Source organism: Malus sylvestris, chromosome 14 (genome assembly GCF_916048215.2).
Source record: "Malus sylvestris chromosome 14, drMalSylv7.2, whole genome shotgun sequence".
NCBI classification, from domain to species: Eukaryota; Viridiplantae; Streptophyta; class Magnoliopsida; order Rosales; family Rosaceae; genus Malus; species Malus sylvestris.
The window spans coordinates 13833690-13856956 of NC_062273.1; the positions used below are offsets into that span (position 1 = coordinate 13833690).

General features: G+C 37.9%; 1 protein-coding gene and 1 long non-coding RNA gene across 5 annotated transcripts; both read left to right on the forward strand.

Moving 5' to 3' along the window:
• Positions 1 to 682: 682 nt before the first annotated feature.
• LOC126599600 (uncharacterized) lies at positions 683 to 1767 on the forward strand. The gene is made up of 2 exons (XR_007615205.1): positions 683 to 816; positions 979 to 1767. It is a non-coding gene; the product is annotated as an uncharacterized LOC126599600 (long non-coding RNA).
• Positions 1768 to 7378: 5611 nt separating this feature from the next.
• Positions 7379 to 18258, forward strand: LOC126599596 (intracellular protein transport protein USO1-like). 4 transcript variants are annotated; one of them, XR_007615203.1, is made up of 10 exons: positions 7379 to 7807; positions 8291 to 8488; positions 8666 to 8788; positions 9253 to 9290; positions 9374 to 9542; positions 10021 to 13317; positions 13413 to 13538; positions 13729 to 13862; positions 14021 to 14291; positions 17474 to 18258. XR_007615203.1 is itself a non-coding variant. In XM_050265991.1 (10 exons), the coding sequence occupies exons 1-10, from the start codon at positions 7727 to 7729 to the stop codon at positions 14235 to 14237; spliced, it is 4302 nt and encodes a 1433-aa protein (XP_050121948.1). In that variant the 5' UTR covers positions 7379 to 7726; the 3' UTR covers positions 14238 to 14493. The 4 variants fall into 4 exon arrangements, 2 of the variants coding, with proteins under 2 accessions (XP_050121948.1, XP_050121947.1); XR_007615202.1 differs by lacking the exon at positions 17474 to 18258 and adding an exon at positions 16677 to 17014; XM_050265991.1 differs by lacking the exon at positions 17474 to 18258 and having other exon boundaries at positions 10021 to 10168; positions 10250 to 13317; positions 14021 to 14493.
• Positions 18259 to 23267: the final 5009 nt, after the last annotated feature.

Sequence of the window (23267 nt, forward strand, 5' to 3'; positions counted from 1 at the left end):
TTATTTATTTGTTTCTGTCAGGCGCGTGCATCTCATCTGCGCGTGGGGGCGCATCACCCGACAGGGTTTCAGTGCCTGGGGCTCGCAGCGCAATTTCAAAAAGTTACCGTTGGGAACCCACGTGGCTTCCCATGGTCCATTGGATCTCAACAGCTATATAATGTGGACCGTCCGATTTGCACCAGTAAATAAAATAAAAAAATCTTAATATCAACCGTTGGATCTAAGATCAATGGTTGATATTATTCTCCTTTATAAAAAAAAAAAAGAATAGTTTTAAAATTAAGAAAAGTTACCGTTGTGCTACGTGGCACAATCTGGAGTGTTAGAATTCAATTTTTTTTAAATCCAACGATATAGATTAATTAGTTGAATAAAAAATTGTAAAATATCCGAAAAAAAATTTGTTTTTACTTTTCTATAAATACCTTCTCATTATCATCTACATTCCACCACAATTTCATATTTTCTCAACTACTTTCAATCACATTCCTATCTTTCTCTCAAAGTTTCAATCCAATTTTTATCAACAAAATGACTACTGATGCAGTTACGAATTGGTTGCTTCTTGAAGATGTTGCGTTGTGTACTAGCTGGGTTGAAGTTACTCATAGTTCGCTTACGAGTAATGAGATGCAGTTGCAAGAAATGTGGAGTCTTATTCATACTAATTATCTTGAGAAAATTGGTAGGAAAAGAACCAAAGAATCGATGTCCAGTCATTAGAAATTACTTAGCCAATCGTTTTGTACATGGAGAGACGCCTTGGCACAAGCTAGTACTAATATTCGAAGTGGGGAAAATTACGCGGATCAGGTAACAATATATTATTTATTTGTTTGTACTATACCCAAATTTACATTATAATTATTTGTTTGTATTATTTATTTGTTACCTACTTTCATTATAATTATTTGTTTGTATTATTTATTTGTTACCTACTTTCATTTTAATTATTTCTTCTCCCGCATTGTGTAGCAACTTCAAGCACAAGCTTGGTATGGTGTCAAAACCAAAAGCAAAAATAAATCATTCAACCAGTGGGAATGTTGGAATATTGTCAAAAATTGTCCTAAATTCAGAGTTGTGCCTGTCGGTCCAGAAGTTTTCATGAATAGCATCCCTCTACACTCTACACCCGATCATGGCTCGCATGTTCATGAAGATGATGCAGAAGAAGTGCACAAAACGCCCCTCCCTGAACAAGCGTCGGGTTCGTCCCGTTATCCAATTAGGCCTCAAGGTAAGAAGGCTTCAAAGAGAAAAGGGAATGCTTCCAAGAATGATTATGCAAAGTAAATGGAAGAACTTGCTCGCCAAGGTGAATTGACTTTGGTGCGGGAAATTGCGAAATTTAAGGCTGATAAGGCTAGAAAAGAGGCAAAAGTTGCAGCTGTTGAGAGAGAATTTCAAGCTAATGAGAGAGAAAGTGCGCTACTTAGGCAAGAAAGGGAACATGTTAGAGAAGAAATAATGGCTCAACGAGATTGTGAAATTATGAACTCGCCTTTAGAAGGGAAGTCTCCAAATTCTAAATATTTTGGGAAATCGGAGAAAGCGGACGTGGTGCGAAGGAGGCGTGCAAGAGAAGCGAGAACAAGAGAATGTGGTCCTAGCACTACAAGAGAAGATCATCCTAGCACCACAAATTGGTTAAGTGATGATGAATAGAGTAGTTTTTATAATTGGAGCCCATAATTTTTCAATCACTTTGGGTTGTAATTTATTATTTATTAAATAGAGTACTTTATGTTGTTTCCAATTTATTGAATTTAGTACTTTATTTAAAGTGAGAGTAAATTGATTTAATTTGGTAAGTTATTTATACTAAGAGAATATTTATTCAAATGACAAAAACACACCAAATAAAATTACATAAACATACCAAATAATAAAAAACTCACTAAAAATGAATTAAAAAAAAACACACCAACTAAAATTAAATAAACACACCAAATAAAAACAAACACATTAAATGAACTTAATTATCTTCAGCTTGTTTCAATGCCTATTGGTGCTCTATTAAGTCATTTTGCCGGGCATTGTGCATATATGGCCTTTGAAGTGCAGTATATCGTTGAATGTCCAATTCATTGTAACGTCCATCCCTTTCTAATGGCTCATGTTGCACGGGTTCTTCGGTGACGTCATGAGCACAATATATACGTGTTCTTGAATTATTCATCGTGTCTGGTTCATATTCATCAACGACATCATAATCGTACTCATCTTCCATAATCATGTTGTGAAGAATGATGCACGTCATCATGATGGATCGAAGCGACTCTACATCAAACATTCTGGCAACATCCCTGACAATCGCCTATTGAGCTTTGAGGATACCAAAATAACGCTCCACATCCTTCCTGCACCTCTTTTGACAGCTGGCAAAGTGTTTTTCCTTTGCATTTCGTGGACGTGGCACTGTTTTGACAAACGATGCCCACCTTGGGTAAATGTCGTCTGCTAGGTAGTATAGCCCGTCGTACATACGTCTGTTGACCCAGTAAATGACTTTGGTGCATTTCCTTACAGGACATCGTTGAAGACTAGGGATTGGATAAGGACGTTGAGGTCATTTTGAGCTCCTGGAACCTCGAAAAAGGCGTGCCAAATCCATGTATCAAAAGATTCCACTGCCTCTAAAATGATACTTTTTGATCATTTTCTGTCCCTATAAGCATCTTGCCATGCACTTGGACAATTTTTCCAGGTCCAGTGCATACAATCGATGCTTCCAATCATTTTAGCAGGTTTCCGGAGGTACTCTGCGGTGTAGATAGATTCGATTGCTCCGTAAAATCTCATCAGGGACTCAAGACTGATTGATTTCCCCATCCTCGTTATCTCATCCACTTGGTCTGCAGATGCTCCATATGCAAGCATCTACAAGGCAGCAGTAATTTTTTGCTAAGGAAAGAGACCCATAGCACCAAAAGCATCTTTCCTTTGCACAAAGTAAGAATCATGGTTGCAAACAGCAATCATGATTTTGTTGAACAAATGTCATTCCATTCTAAAACGACTACTAAAGTACGTATCAGGGAATCCACTATTATGGACAAAATAATCGTCCAAGAGTTCCGTACCTCGTCGTTGCCTATTTTTATCAACGTTTTCAGAACGGCTGGGCCTGCAGATCTGACCTACAGCTTGGATGACTTGACGGGAATGTGAGGCTCTGCCCATTCTTTCTTTATCATCTCTCCTTCTACGCTCCTCATCCTCTTCCCTCTCTATTTGGGCCACCTGGAGATTGAACATTCCTTTTGATTGGTTAAACAATTCTTCCTCTTATTGATCGATTTCCCACATCATCCTTGAAGAAGAAGACACTGTAAAAAATGAAGCAGAAACTATGAATAATGATACAGATTTTGGTGAAAAAGGAAGCAGAAACTATGAATAATGATAGAGATCTTGAGAAAATTGGTGTGAGAATTGTGATGATGGATGGTCGATGATATGGAGGATTCAGAAAGGATTAGGTTGTAGATAATGTCACGTGGCATGCCGTCATTCGTTAAAAATCTAATGGAAATCTATCCTCAAAGATTGTAAATAGATTATGACACGTGGTGCGACGTGATTAGTTAATAATCTTATTGGAAATCCATCACCAATAATTATATTTTCGGATAATTACACATAGCGCAACAAGAACAATTAAAAATCTTATCAGAAATACATCACCAATAATTGTCTTTTTCGGATTATGACATGTGACGCAACGAGAACGATTAAAAATTTTATTCGAAATTACAAATAAAATTATTTTGTATTATTTTATAACTTTTCGGATAATGGCACGTGGCACAACGAGAACGATTAAAAATATTATCCAAAATTACAAATAAAATTATTTTGTATTATTTTATAAATAAAAAAAATACTAATATTTTATTGCCTATTGCTAGGGCTATTGAAGTGCAACGGTAGAGATGCAAAAGGCGATTATTGTTCATTAAAGGCAGTTAGTGTTCACTGGGTGGATAACATAGTGTATTGCCTAGGGGGGTTCCCACGCTGGAATTGCTCTTATAACACTTTGTATCTCTTACCAACTAATTGGAAAGATGAACCATGATAGCAAACAACAACAACAAAGCCTTTTCCCACTAAGTGGGGTCGGCTATATGAATCCTAAAACACCATTGCGCTCGGTTATGTGTCATGTCCTCCGTTAGATCCAAGTACTCTAAGTCTTTTCTTAGGGTCTCTTCCAAAGTTTTCCTAGGTCTTCCTCTACCCCTTCGACGCTGAACCTTTGTCCCGTAGTCACATCTTCGAACCGGAGTATCAGTAGGCCTTCTTTGCACATGTCCAAACCACCGTAACCGATTTTCTCTCATCTTTCTTTCAATTTCGGCTACTCCTACTTTACCTCGGATATCCTCATTCCTAATCTTATCATTTCTCGTGTGCCCACACATCCAACGAAGCAAACCATGATAGCAAAATTGGGCTTAAATCTTGTGTTTGGGATTTGGGGTGGATAATTAATATCAAAAATGGGCATTGGGCCTTGAGGCTCTAGGTGATAATGAATGTATAAATAATTATAAACAAATGGGCCTTGGGTTTTAAATTTAATCACTTCATAATTGAAAACACAACTACAATTCTTGAAAAGAAATGTGCTATGAGCCAATCTACATAACTAAGTGAACTGGAAATAAAATCCACTTGAAATGTAAAAAAAAGAAGAAAGAAACGAAGATTCAAATCATGTAAGGCATGATACTGCTGAAAGAAAGTGACAGCTTTGATATCGGGCTGAGTCAAGTAGGAAACGTTGTGCCTTAAAGAGGTGAGTGGTCAGTTGGAATTATTGTCAACCTGAATCATACTAAGAGGTAGCAGAGCTAGTAACATTTTAAATCTTAGGGATCATAAGAGAAAAAGCTTTGAAGAAATGTTAGTTCATATCTATGGTAATTGGCATTTTCCTAGCCTAAACCTTTGTCGTTAGAATTGGTTCTACTCAAGTTGCTAAAGATCAAACCCCAACCTGTAATCGTAGTTCCACGATAACTAATCAAACCCCAACCTGTAATCGTAGTTCTACGATAACTAAGTCACCATCTCAAATTTAGGACGGTAAGTGAGACTTAGAGACTTTCTTGCATTCTTAGGTGGTTTAAATACATACAAATGGTTTTCTACATATGCAAGACTGAACTGTCATTTAGTTATATGGTGTCTGCAAAGTAATTGGGCTTTATTTGAAGGGGTGTGTTATCCACACATCATTTTTTACTTCTCACACACCACTTGTTAATTTCTGTCCGTTGATATTCTTTAATTCATCTGATCCGACGGCCGAAAACCAAAAAGGTGTGAGAGAAGTAAAAAATGATGTGTGGATATCAACCCCTATTTGAATTAAGCTAATTAAGTTACATTATATAATTCCAATAACTTTCCTTTTATGGATTAGAATTTAGGTGTGAGTCAATATAGTTGACTAGTTGCAAGTGTTCATTTACTACAGTGGTGGAAAAATGTTGAGTTATTGCATGACAGCATGGGTTCAAATCTTGTTGGTGACTAATCTAACATCTAATCTAATAAAATCTATTGTATGACAAAAAAAATATAATTGACTAGTTAACGCTTTAGAAATGAAGCCCATCTATTCTTCTGCTAATAAACTTTGAAAGGCTTCACGAAGTAAGGATCATACAAAGCTTGTCGAAAGAAAGGCCAGAAACAAATGAAAGGCAGCATGTAAAGAGAGCCTAGGATAGGGATTTGGATGATGTCCACTCCTCCCACGACGATGCCTCGGTCATCAAGGTTCAGATCTCCAATGCGATGGTCAGTCATGTCTTGGTGGACAACAGGTATGGGGTCAACATCCTCTTTAAGGATGCAATGGAAAGGATACGAATCCTAGACAACATCAATAAGAATAAAATCACTCTTCATAGCTTCAACAAAACTCATGTCCGATCCCTCAAAAGAGTGAGGTTGGTGGTTCAGGCAGAACCGTAATTTTGAAATTAGTTTTTCTAACAACTATCTTTTTCTTTACGAACGTTTTAATGTAAAAAAAACATTCAAATTCCAAAAAAAAAAAGTTAGGAATATTTTAGGATCTACACACAAATAGATAGGTATTTATAAAGTTTTGGTGTTGAATCTGATTTGGATTAATTAATAATATTATTTTGACCATTTAATTGAATTTGAGTCATTGAGTTTTTTTTACTACGGTTGAAATTAATTAATTAAATTTGAGCAGTTGGATTCTAAAAGTAACCGAAGAGATGAGAGAGTTGAAGAATGAACACGGTCATGAAATCACATTCGCACATTGCGGTCTTATTATGTGTTGCGCCGCACTGGATAAACCTGCGCAGTAAAAATGACACGCGGGCCCTGTTGTGGCCCATTTCACATGGTTTTGCAACCGCGATGGGCCCCATTTCACCCAAAATCCTATCCGGCGAAGGTGAATACCCAAAGACCCACGCCAATCCAAAAGAATTGTTTTTCCCTCGCTCAGAATACTCTCGTTGTAGAAGAAATGGACCCAAATTTTGAAATTTATTTTCACACCCCGGGTTTGGAGACGGTCATAATCGGGCCCACCCATGAGCAAATTTCCGAATTCTAATCGCTGAGGTTTTGTCCTCTCATACACACAAGTGAAGAGTACATTTTTGCTCACAATCATTTAGTGTGGTGTATGTTCATTATCTTATTTATTACCGTTAGATAAGTTTTAATTTTGAGATTTGTTCCTATCCACTACACGAATCTCGAAATTGAAACTCATCTAACGGTGATAAATAGAATGGTAAGCATACACCACACTAAATGATGGTGAGCACATAATCGAGCCCACCGAAAAAAGCACAACAAAATGTGGGAAAGATGGTCGATGGCGTCGAGACGGAAGAGGCTAGAAATAGAAAACAACTGTACTCATATCCCCTCCCCAATCCCACAACCCTCACTTATTACAGTTATATTTTACTTTTGTTATAACACGTAAAATAATACTAAGACATCACGTAACTAGTATTTTTATAAAAAATTGTCAACTTCATCAATCTTAATTTTCTATTAGCATGGCAGGCTTGGAAGCTCTAAATCCTCCGTTAAATTAAATATCAAATTCTCAGTCCCCATTACTCGTACTTTTGTTCCCATTTGCCGTTGCAAAAACGAAAGTATAATTCTTCTCCGGCCAATGAATGCCTGACACGCTAAAACCCGAATGCAGTGCTGACTTCTATGTCCCACGTGTCGCGGAGAGAGCGCGAGTAGAGGAACTGAGCGCGTACACTTGAGGCTGAGGGGGTCATTGTCTGTACAGTGTACAGTACTGAAGTAGCAGATGCAATTAACGCGAGAAAACTGTTTCCGGATTCTCAGTTTCAGGCCGGATAAATTCGATTCTACTCTCTCTCTCTCCATAAGAAATGGAAGAAACGCCAAAATGTTGGAAGGAAAACAAATAGCTACTTTCGCAACAATGACCGGCTAGCTAACGCATTCTCTCTCTCTCTCTCTCTCTCTCAACTTTGGTTCCCTCGCTTCAGCGAAAGTGATCAGTCAGACATTCTTTGCTTTCTCTCTCCAGCTGGTAATGGTGGTTGTGAGAGAGAAAGTGCATTAAGAGAGAGAGAAAGCAATTAGTTATCAGCAACACCAACAACAAGGAGAGGAGAGAATCTAGAGAGAGAGAGAGAGAGAGAGAGAGAGAGAGAGAGAAATGTTCAGGCTACACAAGAACAGGCCTGCTAAATCAGGGGAGAGGGTGGATTTCAAGTTCTCCCACTTTAAGGCCCTCCAGGTATTAATTTAAATCCTTCTAATTAACTGTTTGCATTTTGATTAAATTTATTGGTAATATAGTGTAAAATGTAGCATTTCTGTATCAATTCTAGATTTATGAAGAGTGACCGGAAGTTTATGTGAATGTCTATATTTGGAAAGTGTAAAATGATCAGACCAAACTCGCACAACTGTTGAATTTTTCGATTAACAATAAATTATCTCGTTCAATTTCTATATTTGTATTATGGTTATGGACACCATATTATGCGATTATGGGATAATTATGTTGCCAGACTGTGAATCAGGACTATTGATCGAGTGGAATTATGTGTTTATCTTTATCTAATTTGCGCAACGTAACACGTCAGATATCTAGAATAATATCATTGTGTTGTGTTGAATGGGTTTGTTCTTTGAGTAGATGGGGTTGTTGATGTATTTCTGTCAACAAGTAGATATAACTTTTTTGCTTGCTTGATGATGATGTTTGGGATTGCAGGTTCCCAGAGGGTGGGACAAGCTGTTTGTATCAATTGTGTCTGTAGAAACTGGGAAACCAATTGCTAAATCAAGCAAGGCAGTGGTGCGCAACGGAAACTGTCAGTGGACTGAGACTCTTTGCGAATCTATATGGATTTCCCAAGACGAGTCTTCCAAGGAGATGGAAGATTATTTCATCAAGCTTGTCATTTCCATGGTACTGTTATTTTCGCTGATTATATATACCAGAATATGTTATTTTCGACAATTTTCTTAGTTTCTGTGACTCGATGAGGAATCTGGTTTATGTACTTGCAGTGACTCGTTTCCAGAATAAGAGTTTTTGTATTTCTGATGTTTTTTGCTGATTTCTAAATGGATTTTATAATGCTAGGGTTCGACAAGATCCGGCATCCTTGGAGAGGTTTCAGTCAATATGTCAGATTACATAAGTTCAACCTCTTCTGCTCCAGTTTCTCTTCCATTGAAAAAGTGCAGTTTTGGGACAATTTTACAGGTGCCTTTTCTATGCATTTCTTATTTTTCCAATGTACCTAGTATGCCTAATTCGCTCAAATCGTAGCAGTCTCTGCCATCTACTTATGTTGAAAATACTTGAATATGTTTTTCTCGCGTCTTAAAAAAAATAAAAAGTGATACTTATCGCCTTAAAACATGCTCGGTTTATCTCTTTTTCTGAATGTGTGTGCTTGATACTTTCGTTGTTTGGTATGAAAAGTTCCTTTTGTACTATATTTAGCAATATGAGGGAGGATACTGGCTGGATGGCCTGTTATTGTTCATCCAGAAGGATGGATGCGTGTGCATATCGAAGTTATTTACATAAGAACATGATTTCATGAATATATGCATTTGAGTACTTATTTTCTTTCCAACATCTCTTTCTCCCCGCTCATTACACTAGAAATTCACCTCAGAGTTGCCTTTTCAGCAGTGTTTGCTTGTCTTTCTTGTTTGCAGGTAAAAATTAACTGCCTGACACCAAGAAAAAAGCTCAGGTTAGTATTACGCAATTGCTTGCATTAATCTTTAGATATTTAGTTTACTACTTGATAGTGAAGATTTTCTGCACTTTTTTCAGTGATGAAGAGTCAAAAGAGACGAGCTATCATTCAGAAGAAGTAATTGAACATGGTCATGATGCGGACAGCAAGTCAGATGGATCTAATAGCTCCGTTGTATGGAGTGCTGGATCTTCCTCCAGAAAAGATTTTGGCTTGATCTCAAATCCCGGAGAGCCTGGGAGTCGAGTATGTTTACACTTTCCCCTAATAATTTTTCTTTCCCATTTACTGATCGATCATGTCTTTTCATAATGCTATTACGATACAGCATTACCTTCTTCATTTGGTGGCTTTATTGGGTTTGCTTCATTCAATCCAGAGCATGATCTTAAACTTAAGAATGTTGTGTTTTTTGACACATAGATTTAGCTAATGACGATACAGCATTACCTGCTTCATTTGGTGGCTTTATTGGGTTTGCTTCATTCAATCCAGAGCATGATCTTAAACTTAAGAATGTTGTGTTTTTTGAAGCATAGATTTAGCTAATGATGATTTCATCGAAATTTCATTCAGTTTTTTAGTACTGAAGTGACCAATATCTAGACCATATTAGCTTTATGTTTTGCGTGCTGCATAACCAGCTGATGGATTAAAATGTTTATTAACAGGCTCTAGTCTATCCTTACCATGGAAATTAATAAACCTTCCTCACTTCTTGTAGGATAGTAGTTTCTCCGCACCAGGTTCACATCGCAGCTATGACTCAGCAGAGGGCTCCATAAGAAGGGATAATATGTCCGCAAGAAGCAACCTTAGTGTTGAAGGCAACCACCTGATAGGAAGACAAGATTCAACCACCTCCCTAATTAGTACAACTCATGGAAATTTTCCTGCTGATATTCGTTCTCTGTCAAACCATTCATCATTTAATTCCAGGGTTAATGGTTCAGGAATTCAGACTCAGAATTCCAGGAAAGATTTTACAGAATCTTCTTTAAGCACCACTGATTCTTCTAAAAACCTTCTGGATGCGGCAGAAGTTACGATTGAAGAGTTACATGCGGAAGCTAAGATGTGGGAGAGGAACGCCAGGAAGCTAATGCTTGATTTGGATATACTGAGGGCAGAGTTCTCTGATCAGTCCAAAAAGCAGGCAAATATTCATGTGGAGCTTTCAGCAGCATATGCAGAACGCGATGGCTTGAAGAAAGAAGTTGAACACTTGCATTTGTTGCTTGAGAATGCAATGGTAAAACAAACAGCCAGTGAGGATTTAACTTCTCAGGATGGAGGAACGCCCGAGATTAAGAAGGCATTCCAAGATGAACTGAACTTTCAAAAAGAATCCACAGCCAATTTGTCCCTGCAGTTGGAGAGAAGTCAAGAATCAAATATTGAGCTGGTTTCAGTTCTCCAGGAGCTGGAAGAGACAATTGAAAAACAAAAGGTGGAATTGGAGAATCTTTCAGAACTACAGTCGACATTTGGTGATATGGAAAACTTGATCAATTTAACTACAGAGGAAAACAGAAATTTAAAGCTTCAGCTGCAACAATTGCAGGAATCAGAGAACAAGTTGCAAGTCGTGGTGCAACAGCTGGAACAAACCGTGGAAGAGAAAAATCATGAGATAGAGAATGGATCGAGTCTGAACGAACACTCCCTTTTGGATATTGAGACAGAATACAAAAGTAAATTGCTTTTGAAGGAACACGAAATTGTTAAACTGAAAGAAAAGGTGTCCGAGTCTCTCAAAGAAAGGCATTCTGCAGAAATGGATTCCATCACCATGAGTGGAAGTGAAGCAGATCTGATCAGTGAAATTGAGGACTTGAAAGAAAAGGTGAACGAGCTAGAACGAGATTGCAATGAGCTGACGGAAGAAAACTTAGAGCTCTTATGCAAGCTTAGGACAGCGAAGAAAAAATCGTCAGGGGGATACGCACCTGTTGAACTTCCAGCCAGTGAGCTTTTAGTCGATTCTTTTACCAGCTTTGAGTCCAAAGTGACTGAAAATAAACCCCAATTACAGAATGCAGAGGAGAAGCTTAACAAGAAAGTGCTTGGGGAGATTACAAATAATAATGATGCTTCAGTTCAAGTACTTGACGGCTTGAAAATGGAACTAGAAAGTAAAGTAAAAGAGCTGGGTAAAGAATTGACGGAGAAGATGTTTGAGATAGAAAAGCTTGAGGTGAACTTACTAACCAAAGAAGAAGAAATTGGTCTTCTAAGAGGGGTCCAAAATGAATTACAAGCTGAGGTTTCCAACCTTCAGAAGGAAAAAATAGAGTTAGAGGAACAGATGGAAGTTGTATTAAGGGAAGGCGATATCAGCTCTAAGTGTTTGAATGATTTGCGGAATGAATTAATGGTGCTTAGCAGAAGTGTGAATTCCCATGTTTCCACACATAAGGTACTTGAAAGGAAATCTTCGGAGCTAGAAGCTGATAAATGTGAACTGGACCTTCATCTATCAGAGTTTCAACAAGAAAACATACAGTTGTCAGCACATATTTCTGCACTTGAAGCTCAACAAAGATGCTTGACGGATGAAAAAGAGGCCAATCAGTTAGAATTAGACAATTCCCAATCTTATTCTCTGAGTCTCCAAGATGAGATTAGTAGATTAAACATTGAGATGATATCTGATAAAGTTGAACTGAAACAGAAATTAAAGGACTTAGAGAGGCAGTGGTCAGAAGCTCGAGAAGAATGTGAATTTCTGAAAGGGGCAAACCCGAAGCTACAAGGTACTGCTGAGAGCCTCATTGAGGAGTGCAATTCTATTCAGAATTCAAATGATGAGTTGAGGAAGCAAAAGCTGGAGTTGCATCAGCTCTGTTCCCTCCTGGAGGCAAAGTTGAATCAATCGCAGGAGAGCTTTACAAATTGCTCCAAAAGAGTTGAAGTGCTGGAAAAAGATCTTTCTTTAATGCTGGAAAATGTCACCTCAAAAGAGGAGAGCCTGAATTCAGAATTAGATGCACTTCTTGATGAAAACATGAAATATAAGGAGAAACTTACATTGGAAGAAAGTTTGTTCAACAAGATGTATTTGGAGAAGACGATTGAAGTTGAGAGCCTTCAGGAAGAGGTAGAACGACTTACCAAGCAATTTGCTGCTACTCATGAAGAAAGAGAAGGACCAGCTTCAGATGCTGTCCAGGAAGCATCCAGACTACGAACTGAGAAGGAAATGCTTCAATCTACTCTCCTAGAGTTTCAATCTAAAGCGATACAGATGGAGGATGAATTGAATATTATGAGAACAGAATCTGAAGCGAAGTTACAAGGCCTATTCGCTGAGCTTGCTGATAAACAAAATCAGGAGTCAACAACAGCTGACCATGAAAAGCTATTGAAGTTGTTGGAGAATTACAAATCAAGTGAAGCAAAACCGAAGACCAATGTGAATGATCTTGAACCAAAGCTTACAGTTTCTGATTATGAACGTCAACAGGTGGTGGAAGAATCCACCAATATGAAGGTTGAATTTGAGAAACTAACTCGTTGTCAGGAGGAAGTTTTGGCTTTCAAGAATGAGCTGGATGCAACCAAGTTCGAGAAAGAAAAATTGGAAGCGTTATTGGATTCAATATCTGAGGAATGTGAAGATCTGAAGGCAGAGAAGAGTTCATTCCATGAGAAGATATCAACATTGGAGAAGGCCTTATTTGACTTGGAGGATTGCCAACGTAATAAAGTTCTTTTGGAGGAAAAATTTCTGCAGATGGAAGGTGATCTAACTGCAAAAGAGGCTTTGTGTGCACAGTATGCCGAGCTGAAGAATGAGCTCAACCAGATCAGGAGAGTCAACGAGCAGTATCAGCTGGAAATACAGCTACTTGAGGATGAGAGAAGTGAGTTCCTAAGAAAGTCTCAAGCCCTTGAACAAGAATTGAAAGTGACAAGGGAAGAAAAAAAGAAACACAGGGATTGTAGCAGTCCAATTTCCAGCTCATCAAAGGGCGGCACCAGAGTTATTCCTGTTGGTGAAGATATGAAGGTCCCAAAAGTAAGTATCATTTTTTCGTTATATGCTTATTAACAGTTGGTGTCAAGACTGTAAAGGTACTACTTTCTGATATTCTTTGATTTTTCTCTAAACAGAATGAAATGGTGAGGAACAGCATTCACCGTCGTGATTTTAGAAGGAAGCCAATTTTGAAGAATGGTCAGGTGCTTGGAAATGCAACAGATCAGAATTATCCGTATAGAAACCAGCATCAAAGAGAGGTTAGACATTTTATATCTTGCTTCTACAGCTGATCTTGCAATGCCAAAATATGTTCTCATTTTCTTTATGTTGACTTAGTACAACAAGACATACGCATAATAACAGTGTATATGAATATATGTTTTTAGTTTCATGTAACTTTACAAATCGTCTACTTTGTTTTCATCCTTTTACTCTCTGCCATTACAGGATGATAACGGAGTCGAATTTCATGATGAAAGTCCAAATGACGTTGAAGAACTTGGTTTAAAGATTAAGTTGCTTGAAGATGAACTTGTTAAGGCATTGGAAGTAAATAACACTTACAAAGTTCAACTTGATAGGTGAGTGTAAGAGGAAACACATTAGGCCTTCAAAACACATTAAGTATCATGTGTCCGGAAAAAAAAAAAAAAAAAAACTCATTAAGTATCATTTGTCTTCTTACGGTAAACCTATTATGTACAAGTCATTTAACAGACATATACTATCACCCCCGCAGGTGCTTGTCTGAGGCTCGACACAATCATGCAGATGCTCATCGAAATTCAAAAGCTGAAGAAAGACACGAATACTCAAGGTCATCTCTAGAGACGGAACTGAAAGACATTCGCGAGCGCTACTTGCACATGAGCCTGAGATACGCGGAGGTAGAAGCTCAGCGCGAAGAACTTGTGATGAAACTCAAAGTAGCCAAGGGTGGCAAAAGGTGGTTTTGATGAATGACCATGACAACTCCATTGATGCCGTTTTCTTGAGTCTTCCACTCTCAGGTAGCTTTTTCGCGTAACTCTGTATATCACAATTTTTCTTCTTCATGAATATGCAAGTGAAGTGAGTGAGTAGAGGAGAATATACGTCGTAGCCAAAGGTCGAAAGTTTCACAAATTGTTAATTAGAAGTACAAATTTTAAATAATATGATAGGTAGTAATCAACGTTTTGATAGTATTATATACCAGATTATTTGCCTGCACATTTTTTTTTTGCACAAACAATATTATTACACTAAAGGGATGAGGAGTGGGCTAAAGCCTCACAATGAATTAGCAATAATGTGGTTCAAATTCGCTTTTGGCAATAATCGAGCCCAAGACATCTCACTTACCAGTGAAGAGGAATATCACTAGACCATAGTGGAAAATCAGTCTTGCAAAGTATGGCTAGGCATTAGGTAATATTCTTCCAATTAGAATATTGCTCAAATAAAAAAAATAAAAAATTGAGCGATGCTTTTCTTTTTTGGACCAAGTTGAGCATTAGTTCGCTTCTTTTAGAAAGGAAAATAATATCTGCACTCTTTTTCTGCTTATTCACACCCCTAATTATTTATGTATTTTAATTTTTCTTTGACTAATTGGCAGCTAGGGTCAAATATAATTTTTTATTTTTTTTTGTGGAAAAGAAAAAAAGAAAAGCAAAAAGAAAAGGGAAGCTTCATCCGCAAGGCATTACGCAAGCGATTGAAAGCTTTTTAACATTTTTTTTTTTTGTGGTTGCTGGTGTCACTATGAGAGCATGAAATCTCACTCACATTCTCACACTACATGAAGCAAACAACATTCAAGAAAAAGGCCTACCGAACCTTACACATTTAAAACAAACGCATTACATCACCAAAGTGGTTGATATAGATAATTTTTTTTGGGTGATTGTGTAGAAAATTAATAAAAAGTTACAATATTAACCACATATTATAATGTTTATGTTAAATATAAATAGATCAATCATGTATTATAATACTTAAATGCATTTAAAATAAACAAAAATTACAAAATCTGTCGCTAGAGCTGGCACCCACTTCAATTGACACCCTCATCTCTTATATTTTTATATTTTGGAATAAGTCAATGTCTGCTTTTGATTTTGTTTTAGCATTTCATTTAGACGCTGGTTGCAGTGTCTGTTTTTCGATTTCGTTTTTTCCATCATTTGCACGCTTCACACCTCGCGTGGCTCTTGATTTTTACATTTGGATTCAAACGCTACAATGCAGAGTTTGTTTCCTGGTTCTGTTTTTTTACACTTGGATTCAGACACTACGTTATAGTGTCTGATTCCCATTTTTGTTTTTTCCATTAGTCACGTGCCTCCTACGCTTCACATCTTGTGCAACTCCTCATTTTTACATTTGGATTCACACTACAAATGCAGTGTTTGATTCCACTAATGTTTATATGCGGAAAAACAAGTATTCTAACTTGATGATCCAAAGGCACCCGGGGGGGGGGGTGTTGGTTGGAAAGTAGTCCAATTTATACAACATAGAAATATTTGGGATTAGGGTTGAGGTTAACAGAAAGGTTAAAGTTTCATCAGGCAATATAACCTTGCTCAACGGAAAGGTTAAAGTTTTGTCAGGCAAAGGTTTGATTTAGGGATTAGGGTTGAGGGTTAAAAGTTCGTTGGGCAAAATGAATGATTTTTTTGGGCAAAGGTGAAGGACATTTTTGCATATTTAATTCCTTCGATGGTTTTCACAGTCTGCAAAACTAATTTCAATGATCCAATCGTCAAACTTGTGGAATATAGTAGGAGATCGCATACGTAAAAAATCACCAAAAGCAAATTTTTAGGGATTAGTAACGAGAAGAAATCCTTAGATGATTAGAAATGTATCATCATTATTTAACGGTTATTTTAGCTTCGATTGATGATCGTTTACAACTACACTCCTCGACTCTAAAAAAATACAATGAAAGGACCTGATCATCAATTTAAATTTTACAATAAATTACAAATTTGGAATTATTAGAAATTTTACAATAATTAGGAAATTTTACAAATATTATAAATGTTTAGAAAATATTAGAACTTTTTAGGAAATATTAGAAATTTTAAATTTTTTTGCAATATTTTCCACTGGTGTTGCCATCGCGCATTTCAAGCATAACGCACTACAAGATAAGGGATCATTTACGACAATTGCAATATGCGTGCGGGCGTCCAAGTCCACATGCGGTTGAGTGCACATATAGAGCCATCATCCGCACTAAGTGCCCTACGAAAGCCTCTAGGTGGAAAAAGCTTGCCCCCGAAGTGAAGGAGGCAATGATAGTAGTGCTCTCAATAAGTGTGTGTGTTTTTTTAATTTAATATTATTAGTGTATTTTTAAACTAACACTTTTTTTTTTTTGTCTATTTCTGGACTATTTTGAGATTGACTTGGAAGAGCGGGGTATGTCCGACTACATAACTCGATATGGATTGTTCGTTTCAAGGAGTGGATGCACCAGATGCACAATTCTACGAGACTTTTGCATCTCACGATGGATCTCTGTTCCATCCACCCTAGATCATGTGGAAAGGATAGACGATTGGCACTGGCTCTGCGACCATTTTCAAAGCTTATAATCTATTTGATGGACGACTTTTGGACTGAAGCAGTTCGACATGAACTTAGAGACAATGCGTCATGGAGAATAATTTAATATTTTTAGTTTTAATATCATTGTACGAACATTTCAGTTTTAATATAATTAAATAACTTTTTCATATTGTGATATCTTTTGAGATTAATATAATTACAACTAATCAATATAAATTAAATATATTTATTATAAACTAAAAAAATTTAAACAGTTTGCTCGTCGAAATATTTGTTGAGCATGTATTTGTCGGGCAAATTGTTTTTTTTTTTTAAATTTTTTTATTCCATAAATACACCATTGACTGACAAAAATCTATTGTCGGGCAATATTCGTTGGTAATTGCGTCAACGCACTTTGCTCGACGTAAATTTTCATCGGTAATTGCATCGGGCAAACGAAAATGAAAATCTGTCGAGCAAAACTTCGTGCAACGAGCTTTAAGCTACGAACATTGCTCGACAAAGTTTATGGGGCAAACCTTATGCGACAAAAACTTTATTTGGCCTGATGAAATTATTTATTTTGTCTGGAAAGGTTTTTTCCGGTGATTGTCAAATTGAAATTTTATGATGTGTGCATATACAGGTGTTTTGCAAAAAGGAAACATGAAAGAGCAAGAATGAAAAAGGTGTCATGCATGGATATCAAATGCGGAGGCAAGGGTGGTGCCAATGGCATATCCTTTTGAAGATGCTGAATCTCCGTTTCTCACTTTTTTTTTCTACTTTTCCTTTAGCACTAAAAAGTCATCACTCCCTTTCATTGCCCTCATGATCTACCTAAAATTCCTATATAACAACCAATCTAACATTTCTGATCAAACCCTCTTTACTACAATTCATTGCAGTTCTAACCCATCATCTCATTCCCGGCCACCCCCGCCACGAATGGTAGCCAAATGCTTGAACTGAAGGGCATAGAGGGGGTGGCTTGGTCAGTTCGTATTTTGCTTGTTGGATTGGACGATGATGTTGGTTGTTTTAGTTAATTTCTGTTAGCTTTTCAAGCTAGTGTGTGTTTTTAATTACTTTCTCATTAGCCTTGGTTTCAGCTTACAAGGCAGCATAGGAGGAATAAGAACGTTGAAACTGGTTGAATCTACTTCTTGAAGGTTGGAAGATTCTTTAAAAGGGCAACTTCAATCCTTTGGCATTTTGGCTTCTGCAGCGTCTTTCTTCGCCTTCGTGTGTGTTCGTTCTCCAGAAAACTTGTTAGTGTGTAATATTTATCTGAGTTATGCAAAGATGGTGATAAGAAAAGGATTGTAGAATGTAAAAAGAATGAATGTTCTCCTTCTCTTTTGCAAAAATTGCAGAGAGGAATATATTTCTCTTAATAGAAAAATGAGCACACACACGTGCATTTCATAACCATTTTCGCCTTAGCTAGATCCACACACATCACATTTGATCTCAGCCACACATCTAGCTAACTTCTAGGATCACTACACATGGCTATTTTAGTCTTACATAATGGAGCCTCACACTTGTCATTCTATAAGATTAAGTGCATACACAATTAACATTAAGGGGCTTCTTATTTACTAATCAGATCATTACTTACAATTCTACACTCCCCTTTAAGTTTTGAGCTGATTTCACTCCAAGTTTATCCCTGAGATAGCAGAACCGATCCTTAGCCAATGACTTTGTGAAGATATTTGCTACTTGCTCATTTGTAGGACAGTAAACAAGATCAATGATTCCTTCCTATAAAGCATCCTTGATGAAGTGATATCTTCGATCAATATGCTTAATTTTCTGATGAAACACAAGGTTCTTTGTGATGGCAATTGCAACAATATTATCACACTGAAGTGGAGTAGCCTCAGTTTGAAATTCACCAAAGTCCTCTAATACAAATCTGAGCCAAATTGCTTGTGCAGTTGCCTCTGATGCACTAATATTCTCTTCTTCAGCAGTAGAGAGTGTACACAGTTTTGTTTGATTGAAGCCCAATAGAAAATCTCACTACCAAAAGAGAAAGCATACCCTGTGGTGCTTTTACTGTCATCAACTGAGCCACCCCAGTCACTATCATAGTAACCAATTAGAATTGCATTTCTTCCCTTCACATATTCCAAACCATAGTCAAGTGTTCCTTTAATATACGTGAGAACTCTTTTGGCAGTTCCATAGTGTTAGTTGGTGGGACAGTGCATGAATCTTGCAAGTAAACTAGTTGCATACATTACATCAGGTCTTGTAGCTGTGAGATACAATAAGCTTCCCACGATCTTCCTATATTGTTCTTCATTTGCTGGACCACTGCCATCATCTTTACTAAGCTTCTCAGTTGTAACCAAAGGTGTAGCAGCAGATTTACACTCACTCAAGCCAAAATTGTTCAAGAAAGATATAACATACTTTCTTTGATGAATAAAAATGCTTGTGTGTGTTTGGATGACTCCCATTCCCAGAAAAATGATGCAAGAGCCCCAAATCTGTCATTTCATACTTTGCATCATGTCTCTCTTGAATTCCTTCAACATTGTTTGACTATTACATGTGTACACAATGTCATCTACATATAGAGACACAATCATAATTTATGTTTCTCCTCTGGTTTTAGTATATAGAGTGGCCTCACTTTGACTCTTTTCAAATCCATATTGAGCAAAATAAGAGTCATTTTCACTATACCAGGCCCTTGGTGCCTGTTTTAAGCCCTTCCAATTCTTCTGTGCTGCCAATGCAACTAGTGTTCGAATTGTATCGAGTCTAGCCACAGGTGCAAAAGTCTCATTATAGTCAACACCTGGTTTCTGAGCATATCCCTTGGCTACCAGCCTTGCTTTATTTTTCTGCACTGATCCATCAAGGTTAAGCTTGGTCTTGAACACCCATTTAACCCCAATTATAGGTTTATCAGTTGGTCTGTCCACTATCTCCCATGTTGCATTCTTTTCAATCATTTGCAATTCATCTGTCATAGCTATCATCCATGATTCATCCTTAGTTGCCTCATCAAACTTTTCAGGTTCCATAATGCAGATATTGCATTGAGCTAGAACATCATCCAGGTTCCATAATTGCTTGAGACTTTCTCATACTGCTACTTATATCACTTGCTGATTCATGAGAAGATAACAAGCTTGGTGATTGAGTATGGTCCTGACCTTCAGGAGTTGCTCCAAGTGATGTACTATTAGGCATCTCAAATAGCTCATCATGATTAAGCACAATTACATAATTCTCAGAGACCTTCTTCCACTCCCAAGCTGCATTTTCATCAAACACAACATCTCTTGAGAGTATAAGTTTCTTAGTAAAAAGATCATACACTCTATACCCCTTTTCACAAGTGGCATAACCCACAAATATGCCCTTGACACTCTTTGCATCTAGTTTTTGTCTCAACTCACTTGATATGTGTACATAGCACAAACAACCAAAGATTTTGAAATGTGCAATCCCTGGTTTTCGATCACTGAATGCTTCAAAATGAGTTATATCTCCGAGAGCTTTTGTAGGACACCTATTCAGTATGTAGACAACTATGTGTACATATTCTGCCCATAAATAGTAAGGTAACCCTTTATCATGAAGCATAGCTTTTGCCATTTCAACTACCGTTCTGTTCTTTCTCTCTACAACTCAATTCTGTTGTGGAGTATAGCCATAGAGAGTTGTCTTTGAATACCGTCATCTTCGCACAACTTGTTAAACTCACAAGATGTGAATTCACCCCCTCTATCACTTCTCAGGCACTTCACTTTGAAACCACTCTGTAGCTCTACCATGGATTTGAATTTTCTAAAACAATTCAATACATCTGACTTGTATCTAAGAAAAGAAACCCACATCATTCTTGTGCAGTCATCTACAAGAAGCATGAAATATTTATTACCAGCTATGGACTCATTTTGCATAGGTCCACATAAATCCACATGAATCAACTCTAGTGGATTGTTTGCTCTCCATGCCTAATTCTCTGGGAACCACTCTCTATGTTGCTTTCCAAGCTAACAACCTTCACACATTTCATCAACTTCTTCTAAGTATGGAAGTTCATGCACCATTTCCTTCTCTTTGAGTTGTTTTAACCTCTTTAGATGCAAACGGCCTAGCCTTTTGTGCCAGGTCCAAGTAAAGTGAGACAAACATGTTTTCAAAGCTATATGATCATCAAGTAATAGTGCTAAAGAATATCATCTATTCTTCTTCATTTCTACTTTAATTACAAGACATTCTAGTTAAGAACTATAAAAAATGATGCACATTTTACCTCCAAACAACAAATAATACCCATGCTCATCCATTTGTCCCACACTTAGTAAGTTCTCCTTCAATCTAGGTAGATACATTACCTCTTTGATGTATTTTCTGCCCTTACTAGTATCAATTACTAGAGTCCCTATTCCAGCTACATTCATAAGCTCACCAGTTGGCATTTGTACTTTGCCTACCACATTTGTCCTTATATCAACCAATAACTTCTCATTTCCAGTCATGTGGTTGCTACAACAACTGTCAATATACCATTCACCATTGACAACTGATCCAGAAATAATGCTATTTGCATAAAACAAGTTCCCATCTTTATTTGATTAGCACTGTTAGCCTTTTGCACTGATTTACCTGCAGTACACTCTCGACCCCAGTGTCTAAACCTTTCACAGTTATAGCATTTAGGCTTCCCCTTATATCTACACTCACCAAAGTGAAACTTAGAGCATACCCTGCACTGTGGTTTTGTAACTGTCGAACCTATTAACTGTGCATTTTGTGCAGGTGCATTCAAAATTGAGAGCCACGGGCTTGTGGGCGATTCTACTTATCACCTTCAAGCTATGCCGAGCTGCCCGAAAGGTCACATCAGAGGAAGAACGAAAGCAGAAGGAGGTTCCATAGTGCATGGAGTTAAAGTAGGGTACTGGGATCGCCTACCTAAAGATTAGTTGTCTAACACAGAAATTAGGGTGGTAGACCTCTAGCCCATGCTTATAACCGGTTCGGTCACCCTGCATTCCCCAAGCCAGGTCCCATTATTGGATGCAGCTTATGAATTTCTCTTTGCAAAGATCGCTGGCATCCTTTCCAAAAACATCTTGAAAGATCTGGTCTGAGAACCATGGGTACCTCCTGAGCACAGAGGCACCCCACTCCAAGTTTGCCCGATTTTGACAAGCTCTGAAGAAATAAAGGCAGGCAAGGCAAATGGTTCGTAGGAGAAGTCTCTAACAAGATGCGGGCTGGAGCTATGCCCTCAAGGAACTCCAAGTTAGGCGCCCAAAACTTAAGGAAATACCATTGGAGCCAGAGTTGGACCATCTAAGTTAGCCCGTTGAGGTTGGTTTCGAAGAGCTCGCCTCTGGTCATCTCGAAGAGGAGATGGTACGTCATCAAAGGAATGCAGTGCCTCCACCAAGGGAATCCACTCCAATTTTACTCATTTGAACTTGTTTGGGAACACATGTTTGTTCAACCAGTACAGGAGAAAACACATGTGTTCCTGAGCCCTATCTGCAGTAGAGAAGGGTAGGCTAAAATTCTTTTTTACAAATGGGATGAAGCCCGCGAATGATGTCTCTAGCTCTTGAAATTTGATGAGTTATACTCCAGACAAGTGATGGACTCCGATGCGCCCAAGCTTGTAGTGGTCGGGCATAAGGGCGAAGACCAATCATGGGTGATGTCTACGCACCTGCCTGAGGGCCTCAGCCCAGAGACTTAAGCCACGTCTAGGAATGTAGGAGACATATGACCCATTCTGAAATCGAATGTATTGGTCTCATTGTTCCAAAAGAGAAGAGTTTTGGTTAGGAGCTAGGGCTTGGAAATCACAGTGATCTTGGAGAGAATAATGAACTCGTAGATCCCATGAGCCATCCACTTCTACTTCTAAATAGGCTCGAGCTCATCCACCCACTGCGACCAAGTTTCATCCTTCATTAGTGGGAAGCCCTTTTAGAAATTGGACCATTTGGAGGCCGAGATGTAAGCCTCGATGGAGTAAGGGCTGGGAGTGAACCAATTAGCTACAGTAATATTGTTCTTCACTGCAACAGGGACTCAGGCAGTCTAAGCTAGCCCCATATAATGGACACCTCATTCTTTGAAGAAAATGGATAGGTTCAAGCCAGCCTGAGGATGAAAAAGGTCATTGAGTCGGCATCGCAGGTTGATGATCCTCTCACCAAACTCACATGTAGGGTGAAGTTTAGGTGTCATGGTTAATATTGAAAGGAAATAAGGAAGATTGAAGGAAGATGAGGACTTGCCCGAAGCCTAATGGAGAGGCCTGAAGCAAAGTGAGGTTGTCTCAGTCGCAATATAGGTTATGTGCCTATGACTAAAGTGATGGGTGACAGAGACCAGCTCACTACTAGCCAAAAAGCACTTTTTGATGGCATAAATAAGTAAATAAGAGATGACTC